The sequence below is a fragment of the Gymnoscopelus braueri genome (assembly GCF_963280865.1).
Source record: "Gymnoscopelus braueri genome assembly, chromosome: 9".
In the NCBI taxonomy this organism is placed as follows: Eukaryota; Metazoa; Chordata; class Actinopteri; order Myctophiformes; family Myctophidae; genus Gymnoscopelus; species Gymnoscopelus braueri.
The window spans coordinates 12,862,592-12,876,608 of NC_137610.1; the positions used below are offsets into that span (position 1 = coordinate 12,862,592).

The 14,017-nt window shown below is 42.7% G+C and overlaps 1 protein-coding gene across 1 annotated transcript in view; it reads left to right on the top strand.

The window, feature by feature from the left end:
• The window catches only part of syt7a (synaptotagmin VIIa), a gene marked incomplete at its 5' end in the record, with an annotated part of 103,238 nt that overhangs the window by 34,524 nt on the left and 54,697 nt on the right, over window positions 1–14,017 (top strand). The window contains one exon of the mRNA XM_080438623.1: window positions 11,789–11,892. Within this exon, the coding sequence (XP_080294749.1) occupies window positions 11,789–11,892 (104 nt within the window). The remainder of the gene's footprint in view (window positions 1–11,788; window positions 11,893–14,017) is intronic.

The following is a 14,017-nucleotide window of genomic DNA, read 5'->3' on the forward strand; positions in this document are numbered from 1 at the left end:
TTTATTTTGTTCAGAAACCATCCATTCAGTGTGGAGAGGCGCTAATAAAATGATGGCTGGGTTGTAAGCGATGCTGGCCATGTGTCATATTAGCCTGGAAACCATACAAATCTACCAGTGCAAAAAAAATAGCCCTCAGTGATATTAGTCTGGCCATGTCAGGCTAGTGTCATATGACATGATGCTGCTTCAGCTCTACTCAGGCCCTTCAGCTGGCTGCTATCAGTGGTGGACAAAGTACTCAACCCCACCCAGTACTTGAGTCAAAGTATAGATACTCTTGGTCAAATATTACTCAAATACAATACAAAGTTGCTCTGTCAAATTTGTACTTGAGTTAAAGTATTGGAGTACTTGCTTAAGTACATACTAATAATTGCTTTTAAAAATACTAATAAAACAAAATCTGCCTTTTTCTATCTGCTCAACCTACTGTAGCTAGAATTCGCCCAATACTATCTATCACTTCCCGACGAGGAAACCCTGGTCCATGCCATCACCTCAAGAATAGACTATTGTAATTCTCTCTTCTCCGGTTTACCATCAACATCAATAAATGGCCTTAGACAAGTCCAAAATGCAGCAGCTGGTGTATTAACTAGGAAAATGAAATTTAACCACATCACACCAACATTCAAAGCACTACACTGGCTGCTGATACAGGGCAGAGCAGACTTCACGGTGGTGCTCCTGACCTATAAAGCCTTAAATGGACTTGCTCCATCCTACATGTCCAGTCTAATAAAATCGTACATTCCAGGACGACCACTACGCTCCCAAGATGCTGGTTACCTCACAGTCACAACGTATAATAAAAAGAAAACAGTGGGGGGCAGAGCATTCGCACATCATGCCCCCTGTCTCTGGAATGCTCTCCCTCCAGTTGTTAGAGAAGCCGACTCTTTGGACATTTTTAAATCTAGGCTAAAACCCATCTTTTTTCCTTGCATTATGGTTCCCCCTAGCTCTTCTTACCCTGTGGTTCTAAACACTGTGTTGTAAACTTTCTTTTTAGCCGACTTGTACATTTTCAGCTGTGCACTGCCGCATATTGATTGTTTGACCATACGTGCTGTCGTGCTGACGCATTTACACGTATTCTTTGCTATTGTGTTTTGTTGTATGAAGTGTACAGAGACCCCTTGGAGTGATGTTGCACTATAAATCAATAAATAGATACTCAAACAATTTACTTAAGTACAGTACTCAAATAAATGTACCTTGTTACTGTCCTCCACTGGCCATGTGTCATACGACAAGACGCCACTTCAGCTCTACTCAGGCTGTCAGCAGGCTGTTACGAATCTCATCTCTCATCAAGGCCCTCTGACCCCTGCAGTGTCCATCTGAGAGCAGACAGCATGTGGGTGGGCAGCGTCCTTCCTCTCCCGGTGAGCCAGCCTTTGCGACAGAGTAGCCGTGTTGCGGTTTGCGCTGCCAAGTGGGTGAAAAGTGACGTGTCCCAGAGCACGGGCCCTGGTAGGTGGCCTCGAACACGCAATGGCTTATAGATTTTATTGTCAAATAAACATTGGAGGTCTGCTGTGTGGCAAACCTGTCACGAAGCACAAAGGTCTAAGTGGCTTGTTCCAGCTGAGCTTCCAAGGGGTGCATGCATGCACAGACACACAGACACACACACACACACACACACACACACACAGACACACACACACACACACACACACACACACACACACACACACACACACACACACACACACACACACACACACACACACACACACACACACACACACACACACACACACACACACACACACACACACACACACAGCTGGCCCACAGCTCCCTAGGGGCCCAGAGGATGCAAGGGCCACCTGTCTACATTTCACGTGTGGCTGTGTGTGCCCGTGTGCTTTCAGCACATGGGTCTCTGTGGTCAAGGATATACTGCTGCACTAGTGGCCCTATCCTCCCTTTTCACGCTTGTGGGCAGCTCTCTTTTAGCCACAGCCAAGCAGAGGCCATGCAGATGTGTGTGTGATGCTGAGAGGTCTGGTAACAGATTAGATGTTATGACCCAAGGGTGGGTGCTAGAGAGGTCAACTTAGCCTAGCCCAGCAGCGCAGCCAGAGTGTTTTATCTAGTCCTTTGCCATCTACATCTGTACTCGTGTTGTTATGCATTTCTGTCAAATAAGATATTCAATCAATCAAAAACATCGTATCTGTGTAGTGGTCTATAGAGTAGCGAAGTCCTGATGTCACTCCCACTACCCCTGGGTAACGTAGTTATTTTTTGTATTGGAAATCCCATAGGCAAATCTTATATCGCGTCATATAAGAACTGTTCCAAAAAAATTATAATAATAATTTTGTCAGGTATGTGACTGTGCCGTTTATGATATTGAGTTTGATAATGTCTGTGTTTGGAGAAAATACAAATATTTTCTTACTCTTTGGATAAATTAGTACTTTTTCTCTTTTTTAGTACTTGATCCTTCATATCCATATGAGTAAAATCGCTTGGTGATTTTTTTACATTTTTGGAACACAGTTCTTATACTGTATGACGCAATCTAAGATTTGACTAAAGGATTTCCAATACAAAAAATAGCCCCCGTGACCTAGGGGGATAGCGGCCTCTAGCGGCAGTGATGTCAGACGTCTGTGCTCTATGTCAGTAGTTCTCAAAATGGGGTCCACCAGGGGTTCCAGGGGGTCCCCAAAAAAAATTGTTAAAGGAGCCATTTTCAACCGTATCTTCATACAATTGTTCCTCCTTACTAATATTCATTATAAGATGGCACAACTTCCGTCTACTCGCTCTGTGTCTCATTGGTGGGCTGTGGATAGTTCATAAACCTGCCTACCAATGACATCATCTATGGGGATTCCACGCTAATAGAAACTACAGCCTTTCTATTCCTGGAAAGGCAGAATGCTGAAATAGAAGACATTGTTCTTGCATTGATAAAAAAAAAAGACCAGGAGACCTGGTTCTGCCAGACCCAGAATAAATTCCTAGTACGTAACACACCTACAAACCTCTTTTATGCCCATGTATGGATGAAAGGGACAGACCGGTCCCTTTTATGCCCATGTATGGACGAAAGGGACAGACCGGTCCCTTTTATGCCCATGTATGGACGAAAGGGGGACAGACAAAGCCTGACCCCCTGGGTCTGGCAAAAAGATCTTGTTTAAAATGACCAAACCTGCCCACAGATGATGTCACTGGTAGGCAGGTTTCTGAACTGTTTTTGATTTGATTGAATACTTTATTTAGAAGGTTGCAGAGAAAAAGTACAGTTTACAGTACAAGGTCATCTAAAATGGATCGCTCATGAAAGCTGCAATGGCTTGTTTCAAATGAGATCCTCACGTTCTCAATGGAGACATTAAAAAACAGACAGATAAACTCTACTATGCAGAACATCATATAAACAGTTTAAAGGTAAAAATAATATATATATGTACTGTACAGTAAACAGTTCGGGGGGGGGGGGGGGGTTAGATTATGACTTTTACAGGGGCCAGTTTGGAATTGCAGCCTCCTGAAGAAATCTTTTTAGGGCAGTTTTGAAAGTGAGTAGGGTTTTACACTCCTTCACTACTTTTGATAGGGCATTCCACATTTTTGTTGCATAGCAGGAGAACGAGTTCAATCCCTTGTTTGTGCCAAATCTGGGTATGACATGATCTGTGGAGCTGCCTCTGGTGTTGTGATAGTGGACTTCATTTACGTTTTTGAAATACTTTGACAGGTACTGTACATGGGTATGTATGTTGTGGTGTATCTTGTAGACCAGGCCCATTGCAAGTTGCCGTATTCTGTCCTCAACCCTGAGCCATCCGACCCTAGCAAAATGAGCAGGGGTTAGATGAGTTGTATGTTTAAGGCCAAGAAGTAGTCTTACTAGTTTGTTTTGGAATGTTTGGAGCTTTATTTTTAAGGCCTTAGTGGTGGTGTGGTACCATGAGGAGCATGCATAGTGGGAATGACCTTTGATGACGGCCGTCATGGCCCCTGTAAGAATCCTCAAGGTACTCTTACTGACTAGAGAGGAAATCCTATACAAAAAACGTGTTCTTTGGTTGACCTTTTTGATGACTCTTGCTGCCCACAGCCATCCTCTGAGACACAGAAATGGTGCTATCTTATAATGAGCATTAGTGAGGACCTAGGCATAGGTGGAAAATGGCCGAAGTGGTCCTTTAATGAGCACCAGTTTAACCACTTTAAACCTATATGCGTCGGCAATTTGAAAATAGTAGTGTGTACAGTAGTAGAGTAGTGTGTGGACAACTACATGTTTCACTCACTACTAATTTGGGGGTCCTTGACATGAATACGTTTGAGAACCACTGGTCTATGTAATCCTCCACCCACCCCCTTCATTCTAATAAATTCTCTGCCTTCATCTTAATGTCACAGAGATTAATACTGTACTCTTCCCAACGATTGATTTGACAATTAGACTATTTACCTGGGGCCAAGCTATTATCATCTTCCTCCATCTCCCCTTTCCACTCATTTTCTCGTCTCCTTATGCTAATTATTTTCTTTTGACTAATACTTTTTGGAATTAATTTGGTATGGAGGAAGATTGCTGCCATCTTACCTCCAAAGAGTATTGGTGCTGCTACACCGAATTAAGCAGACAGTCTCACATAGTCTCAGAAACAAATGCTGGAAATGAAAGCAGTAAAAGGTTTGTAGAAGGGAACCAGAAAAAGAATGAAATATATCCCTGGACAAAAAACTGTATACAATATTATATATATATACATTTATATATATTTATATATAACAAAACAAGTCTTATATAGGGCCCTATCTTCCACCCGAACAATTTTTACACTGCAGTTCCCACGTTGTCGAGATACCAAATGATCTTGGACCCATCTAGCACCTATGGGCGTGTTGGTCTTAAAATAAGGTATGTCATGGCGAAATGCTATCTAACACACAGAGAGAATAGTCGAAAAGCTTTTGCGCTTCGACCAGCTCCATGTTGCTCTTAACCTGCTGGCGCAGTGATGATGCAGATATTTCCTTACTACTGTATTTAGACAAGTGCAATGCTCAGCAGCCAGGTCACCATCAAATTCGGGGCTCCTGACGCACGGAGCAGGCTGCCTTCCCTCGTGCAAGTGGTTTAAAAAACAACCTAACTGAAAATGAGGCATGTGATTATTACGTTTATATGTCAAGATATCACAGATGTCTCTTGGTCATGAGACAATATTAGGCTACAGGAGGAAGGCGCCACCTGGTCCACCCGTTTCAATCAAGTTTCAATCGAATTCAACACAACAGCACTGGTAAAAAATGTCATCTACCAAAATGGTAGATGACATTTCTAAAGCAGGACTCCGCATTCAGGTAAAAAAATTCATGATCTGATCCAGATTTTCAATATTGCATTAGGTGAGTGCCCATTGTCTTTGCACGGAGACGAGCGCCGGTGAGAGAGGGAGGGATTGAGAAAGGGAGAGAAAAATAGGTGCATTTATTTCAATTAGTAGTAGTCTGTTGTACACCTTATTGCTTACAGAATATCTTCAAATAACTCTCAAGCTGTAATAATGTTGCCTCCCGACTTTCTTTATCCGTCTCTGCTCAATGGCAGTCGTCAATATCCATAGAGCTCTGACACAAGGACGCACGGACTGCAGCGTCTCTGTCATGCTTTATTTTTAATTTAACCACCAGCTAAAGCATGACAGTTAAATAAATGTGATTATTAAAGGTAGGGCAAGTGATGATTTTTTTTGGAGGTTAAAATAAGTGTTAAATAGCCCTATATTATTATATTAATCATTGATTCAGTGTTTGTTCAGTAACGGGGATCTCACTGTCTCTCCAGCTCTTTTGTAAACAGAAAATGCATTTGCAGGCCAGGATAACAATGTTATCCAATCAGGAGAGAGAACACATCCAGGATACAGGCTTAACAAGTGATTGGAAGTGATGACACAAAGAAATGAGCAGACAAAATTGAAACTGCAACACTATAGAACTGAAGCTGATAAATGGGTACTCTCCTGATTGGCTGATTAGCTATCGTTGTGCACCCTGCATCACTTTGCCCAAAGGATCACCATGGAAACGAGCCTCCAGGCTTTAATGGGTTTTTATCCTTTTGAATTCAATTTCAATAAAGTCTCAATCAATCAATCAATTTGCAACGCACCTGAAAATGTATTTTCTATTTATTAAAGAGCTGGAGAGACTGGTAGACCCTGTTATTGAAGAAACACTTTACTATAGCAATGAGTACTATCAGAATACAGAGATTGACTTCTTTTATTTGATTTTATTTTTAACAAAACTTTTTGTTTTAAATAGCCTATCACTTCCCTACCTTAACTCTTTAACTGCCAGAGTAATAGCTACTGTAAATCCATCATTTACAGTAAATAGCAATGTATCTATAGCTCAAGCGCACCTTTTCCTGAAAGGGAGAAGGTGAGAAATGTATGTTATGCCCAAAACACACCCATGAGTAATTCAAAGACTTAATGCAACCTCTTTGTGCCTGGTGCCAAGCCATAGATCATCTAAATAGGGTCCATAGAGTCCAATGCTGGTGTGGCCAACTTAAGCTATGGGCTTCCTGTCCAACTTAAGCTATAGTTAATATTTACTATCTGTGCTAGTTGTGAATGAAGAGATGTATCATGATGTGGTGTTCAAAGATGAATCTGCACTGTACAGGCTGGCTGCTTTTGTGCATGTCCTATTGTCCTAGTGTGGTGATGGTCTACGCCCCATTTGGTCAAATGGAAATAGCTATGTTTATAGTTCAGCAATAACAACAAAAATGCTTCATAAGAACAAAGTAGTAACAAAGTTATAATAATAATAAACTTTATTTGTATAGCACCTTTCATGACATGAAATGCAGCTCAAAGTGCTTTACAGAGCAAGAATAAAGCACACGTGCTTTACAGAAAAAGTACAAATAATTTAACAATAAAGCAAAAAAAGAAAAGCAAAAGCATAAAACAACATTAAAATAATAGCAAAAAAGGCAGTAAGTCAGGCAAAACAGTGAGGACATGAATAACAACAAATCAACTAAAAGCTAGAGTGAAGAAATAGGTCTTGAGCCTCTACAGAGGCTGCCTGTCTTAGTTGTAATGGGAGTTTATTCCAAGCCGTCGACCCGTAGAAACAGAATGCTGCTTCACCGTGTTTTTTATATGCCATTGTAGGCACTTTGAGCAAGTAGATTTGTATGAGTTTCACTTTCACTCTTATTTCACCAGGCATTTCAAGCTTTAATAGCCAGAGGTGCTTCTGTTATGCGATGTCATATAGTAATAATAATAATAATAATAATAAACTTTATTTGTATAGCACCTTTCATGACATGAAATGCAGCTCAAAGTGCTTTACAGAGCAAGAATACAATTACAGTTAGAACCAATTCAACAATAAAGCAAACAAAAATAAAATAAAATAAAATAAAAGCAGTAAAATGCAGTAAAATGCAGTGGCCCTCGCCACTACACAACTACAACATGGATATAACTTAAATGTAGTGACCACTGTCCTCTACAACACAGCTAAAGAAATATCCACACTTCACACAATTGCCAATATTACATGTGTACCTTGTGTACCTTAGTAATATATCTTCACACAATTGTCAATATTACACCTTAGTAATATATTTTCACTTAGTAATATTACACCTTAGTAATATATTTTCACTTATTAATATTACACCTTAGTAATATATTTTCACCATGTTTACCACGTGTGGACTAGCCCAGGGGATCTGCTAACTTATCACATCCAAACCACACACCGTACACCCCTGAGAATGCCATGCACTGTGATAGGTCTACTCTTGAGGAGGCATTTCATTCATATATTCATTGGCCATAAGTGTATATTCATCCATATATACATTGGTAATTGATAGACTCTACTTATGATAAATCATTCATTCAGAGACCCAGTGTAGATGTCTAGTGTCAGAATGTAAGTCTTAACGATTTCATTTCATTTTTTATTCTTATCTATCTTGGTTTGGCTCTTATCTCTTACTCGTAACCCTGTGTTTCACTCTGTTTGCCGTTGCTACACCTGAATTCCCCCTTGGGGATTAATAAAGGTTTGGTTTATCTTATCCTATATGATCTTATTTTATCTTACAGCAAACCCTGTTCCAGGTAGTTTAGCCGACACCATGCTGTAAAATAAAGTTCAAAGAAAATAATTAGCATGTCATTGGTTACATGCAATGTCTTCCGCCCCGAGAGTGCAGCATATACTATATAGTGACAGTTGAGTGACACATAGCGTTTACTCTAATCAAAGCTCAGTAACAAAGATGGCAGCGGCCGGCCTCTAGGGCAGGGAGGAGGACAGCGTGACAGTGATTTGGCTATATGAGCTTTGTGTCTCCGACTCAGTCCGAGCGTGGAGATGTGGCGTGGCAGCTTTGCTGAGTGGACACTGCACCGTACCGCCTGTCCAATTAACTATCCCCCCTGTCCCCGAGGAGTCGAGGACTGTTCCGTTTCTGCTCGTCTTGGGTCTTGGGGTCTTGCTGCATGTGGTGGGCCACATCACCTACACAGCACACCTGCGGTAAGACTCTGCATCGCCAGGCAGGCCCTTCACATTCTAATGCCACAGCCTGTATTAAGATGAGCCCCGACTCAATCTGGGATACTTTATTCAAAACATATATATATATATACAGTATTTCAAAGGCGGACACAGTAGGGGTAATTTACACCAAGGGACTAGGATGCTGTATCAACCAAACCGTGTCATACGAACATTTACCGTACGTGCTGCATTGCTGTTTGCTGCCACGCTCAAAAGCCGTCCATACCTACATTATAACTGTCACAGAACCCTCTATTAATTCCCAGCTGCTCTTTTACCTGAATTGGTCACAGGGCCTTGCTCAAGTTTGAAACACAAATTAAAAGCTCATTTACACTGTCAATCTAAACGCTCACCTGTCAGTGTGTGGCACTACTTGAACTGTAGGTTCTCTTCAGTGCATATAAAAGTGCCATTCACAGAACCGTAAAAACAAGCAAGCCACTTTCAGGTTGAAGAGAGCTCCGATTTCTGAAGCTGTCTGATCGAAAGGCTCATCAGCTGTTTCCATTCAGAAGTGCTTCTCCTGTGTCCTGTTTTAGACTTCATATCATACCTATACTTATTGCATGTTGATTAGTCAATTTCCTGTTATTACACACACACACACACACACACACACACACACACACACACACACACACACACACACACACACACACACACACACACACACACACACACACACACACACACACACAGAGAGAGAGAGCACACACACACAGAGAGAGAGAGAGAGCACACACAGAGCACTCACAGCACACAAACACCCCACAATGGTCTCACCTCACAGAGATTATTTAAAGCTAAAAGGTTGTATTTTATGCAAGAGGTGAGGAAAAAAAAAATCACTCAAGAGCTCTGATTGCCGGACGCAGCATAGACTTAAACATAACAGAAGTTATGCTAAACGTGCTTGAGATTAGCATATCTCTCGAACACTTGAAATAAGCATACAGGCTACATTTCATGTTTTACACCTCAGCATACCCAGTGTACATGGTGCCCTGTATAGCCCTATACATGAATGCTCCATTCCATGGTGTGTGGGGGTGGGAGAGGAGAAGCATCAAGTTGACCAATACTGAATGCAGGAATGTGGCCTCTTTGGTTGGTGCATTTTTATTTGTAGATGCTTTGCTCTCCCCTAGCTCTCGTGACTGACACAGATCATAAACCAGACCCTGTGTGTGCCCCCACCACCCACCACTGCCACCGCCACCACTACCTCCCCTCTCTGACCTTCAGGAAGAATACAGGAGGCAGGGCCTTACATCATCTCTGCACGAGCACCAGTACCAGCTTTGGGAGAGGGGACAGTCCCTCGCACTGCCACTGGTGTCCCAGTTAGGACTCGGACACCCAACTCCATGCTCTTCAAAACCCCTCATAATGTCGGTCATTGTCGGACATCCACCACAGAGTCACTCATGACCTGAGCCGCCGTGCTGCCCTTAACGGCATCTCTTATTCAATATTCGTCGCTACCCTCGCCTGTCGTCCTCCACACTAATGCACTCACCTTCACTGACCTCTCTGTGGATACAAGGCAGCACAGCATGTAGTCTAGTCGGCCTCTCTGAATAGAAACGCTCGTCATTCAGGACTCAGGAAGTCAGCCGCTGCCTCTGTGACCTTCACTGACGTCACGTTAAGGAGGGAAAGCATCGGCCTGCTACTGGCCACCAGTGGGCAGCACACAGGTGTTCTCTTTAGCAGCCAACAGCCAGGTCTGTAATTGCAGTATATGCATGCAGGTTTATTTCTACCAGCAGGTTTATACCTGCAGGTCCAGTGTTACTGTACATGCGTCATTCCACAAATTGGCTATCCACATGAACCTTAAGGCCTTGCCCACCACCACTCGTCCTCTGAGCGACCATGCATGAACCCTTTGGACATGTCATGGCCAAGGTGGAGTATAAAAAGAAAGGCAAGATGGGGGGGGAAAGGCAGTGGACCTTGTGACAATAATAGAGGAAGGGAAAGCAACGGTGTGGGAGCGAGAAGACAAGTCTGGTTATTGAAAAGGAAGGGGATGTTTGTCAGGGTTTGTCACTCACGCTACACACAGATTTGTCCTGACACCAATATATTTACAGAAGAGAATGGCGGAACTTCGGAAGGCAAATGAGACTCATGAGAGATATGAATACATTAGTGTGTCTTCCCCACTGTGTCTATTAGCAGGACTCGGTGAGGCTGTTTACCAGAAACCAGTTTCTGCACTCTCACATTATACAGTACTCTGTGTGTGTGTGTGTGTGTGTGTGTGCGCGTGCACGTTTTTATAGCGCGTGTGTTTTTATATATACTGTACCTAGGCTGGTCGAATGTGGTAGAATTGCAGCCTAAAAAGCTCAACTGGGCGGGCATGGGTAGTCAGTTTTAGATTTATGCACAACATGTAGACAGATGCATGGGCACAGAGGTGTCTGTGTTACACACACACACACACACACACACACACACACACACACACACACACACACACACACACACACACACACACACACACACACACACACACACACACGCTCAAAGAGGCACACTCGCACCCAATTTACTGAATTACGTTTCTTTTACTACCCTTCTCCTGCACCAGCTTTCTGGCTGGGCATCCAGTGATATCATTAATCATGTACTCTCATGTATTGTCAGCCACAGCCCCCCCTCCCCTCCCCTCCTCTCCTCTCCTCCCTTCACTTTCAGCCCGTCACTTAACAAGCTGTGACACCCTGACAGTGACGAGTGCGTGACTGAGCGATGGTTAGCGATGGCACCCCCCCAACACACACATGCACACCCAGACACACACACACACACACACACACACACACACACACACACTATTGTAAAGGCACTGAAATGTTCTGGTAGCAGGGTGGACGGAAGGTGCTGTTGTACTTGTCAGCCGCTAATGATAGAAGGTTAAAAAAAAGAGAAAGCCGTCGCCCCCGAAAGGCCATTCAATTAAACATGGAGGCAGGAGATGTGTCGATGTCAGGGTTTACCCCATTGATGGTGTGATTTACAGTGGCTTACAGTCACACAGCAACGCTCTGGACTCAACTGTCACCAAATTCCTGTGAATGTTGGCTACGCTACACAATGGGGAAAATGCATGGATTTTCACTTTTTCTTTTTCTGTCCCTTTTCACTGTGTGTGTGTGTGTGCACGTGTGTCCAGGCTCAGTGTCGCTCAGTGTGTTCCTGGTCTCCCTAGCAGTGACAGTGTGTGCCGTTTGGCTCGTGGCTCTATGTGGCGTTTGTGGCTGGTGTCAACGCAAGCTGGTGAGTTCCACACAAATGCATGCAAACACACACATGTGCACACACACACGTGCACACACGTGCACACACACACACACACACACACACACACACACACACACACACACACACACACACACACACACACACACACACACACACACACACACACACACACACACACCCACACACAAACACACCCATGTTCTGTACATACAAATCAAACACACTGTACTCGTAGCTACACACCAACACGCACAATCACACACGTACACACATGCCCACATACGTACATAGAAGCCATACATATGCATGAGTGTGCGACAATACACACACGCACACAGCATAACAATAACGTAAGAAGCCACAACACAAATTCAGGAGCAAATATTCCTCCAAGTCACATTTGCTTTCATCCAAACATGCTTTCATGTTCAGAAACCTTAATAAACATTTTTCTACTGTGTTTTTCGCAGAAAAATTATTACTTATGCAGTGCAGCACAGAGAAAGAAAATACCAGCAAATGCCATGAATTGTGCAAATAATGTGCAAATATTGTCCTTTCCCACTGCAAAAACAGAGGCTTCTGTTTGCAGTCAGCAATTAACCACACGAACCCTAGCATCCCTATACTGAGCATGTCACAATAGGCGGACATTCTGTGAAAAAATAAGGGAACATTCGCCGAAAATAGCAACGCGTTGTGAGCTTGTTGTAGATCGGCTATTTTTGGCAAAGAGATTTGGTGTAGAGTGAGAAAAGAGGGGAATAAGTAGAACCCTGGGGGACACGGTCAATGAAATACAGTGTTAGTAGTTTAAGTGGTTATACGAGACACAGACAAAAATAATTGCTTTTGTTGCAGCGGTGTGTGGTGGCTACAACAGTTTCAGCAATACATCTTCACTGCAATAAGTCTTATGAAATACTATCACCGGGTCAGTGTAGCTTTTAGAGCATGATAATATACTTATAGTGCAGTACAGTATGTACTTTACCAGATTACAGCACTTGTAGTGAAGCAGTATCACTCAAGTCAGCCCAATCTGACTCCATTCACTGGAAACAGGAAACAGAATGAGTAGGCTGACCTCTGTTGGAGGGCATGTCGATGCTGATTATGTGGTATGAAATGTGATTGATTAAAGGGAGGCAGCCATTCATTAGGCGGATAGAGCTGTACAACAGAGTGCCATATAATAATTTAGCTGATTCCTTTTAGATTTCCATGCCTTTAAAGATAATTGATTCCTGATTTATCCCGAGCTTGTACTACGACTCAGCAGCATAGGTCAGTGGTTTCAAGTGTATATGTTGGCCCTCCTACATAGTTCTCCCCATTATGTATTTGTCTCCTTCAACAATGCAAGGGCAGATGCCAAGTTGGAGGCTCCCTAGAGCACTTAACGCAAATGACTGTTATTTGCGCTGATGCTGGATTGGAGAAATGCCTGTCTGTAACTTGGGAGATAAATATACCCAAATCATTTAGGCAAATCCATTGTCTCCTCTGCATAATTGATAAAGCTATCATTACGTATTAGCCTTTATTAATCCACCCATTCAGCATCAATTCCTAAAACGCTCTTCTTGGCTCAGCTCTCCTCTTCTCCCTATGCGCTCTACTATACTATATCCATTACAACAGCCTCCACACAATAAGGGCTCTGTACATCATAACACCTCATCCGCACTGCCAACGAGCGAGCGTTCTGACGGCGACGTCGCGCGAAAAACTGTCCTCATTTGGGGCGATATGGAGCGTCGGCCATCGCGTTGCGACGTGGCATTAACCAATCATATTAATGGTGGGGAAAGTACTATATTTTTGGACTTAAGTAAAAGTATCAATACTGCGATGTAGAAATACTCTATTACAACAAGCAAAAGTCCGGAATACAAAATGTACTTGAGTAAAAGTACAAAAGTATTGGTATCAAAATGTAGGTTAAAGTAGGCTACCAAAAGTAGAAAGTAGCTACTCATGGTGCAGAATGTCCCATTTCAGTTTACAAATGTATACAAATCTTATACTAAATCTATAAATCTCTAAACAATAGCAAATCTACAAGCTCACAATGCCTTGCATCACTTGTAGATCTGCTATTTTCAAATGGCTGAAATGTATAGGGCTGAAGTGGTTA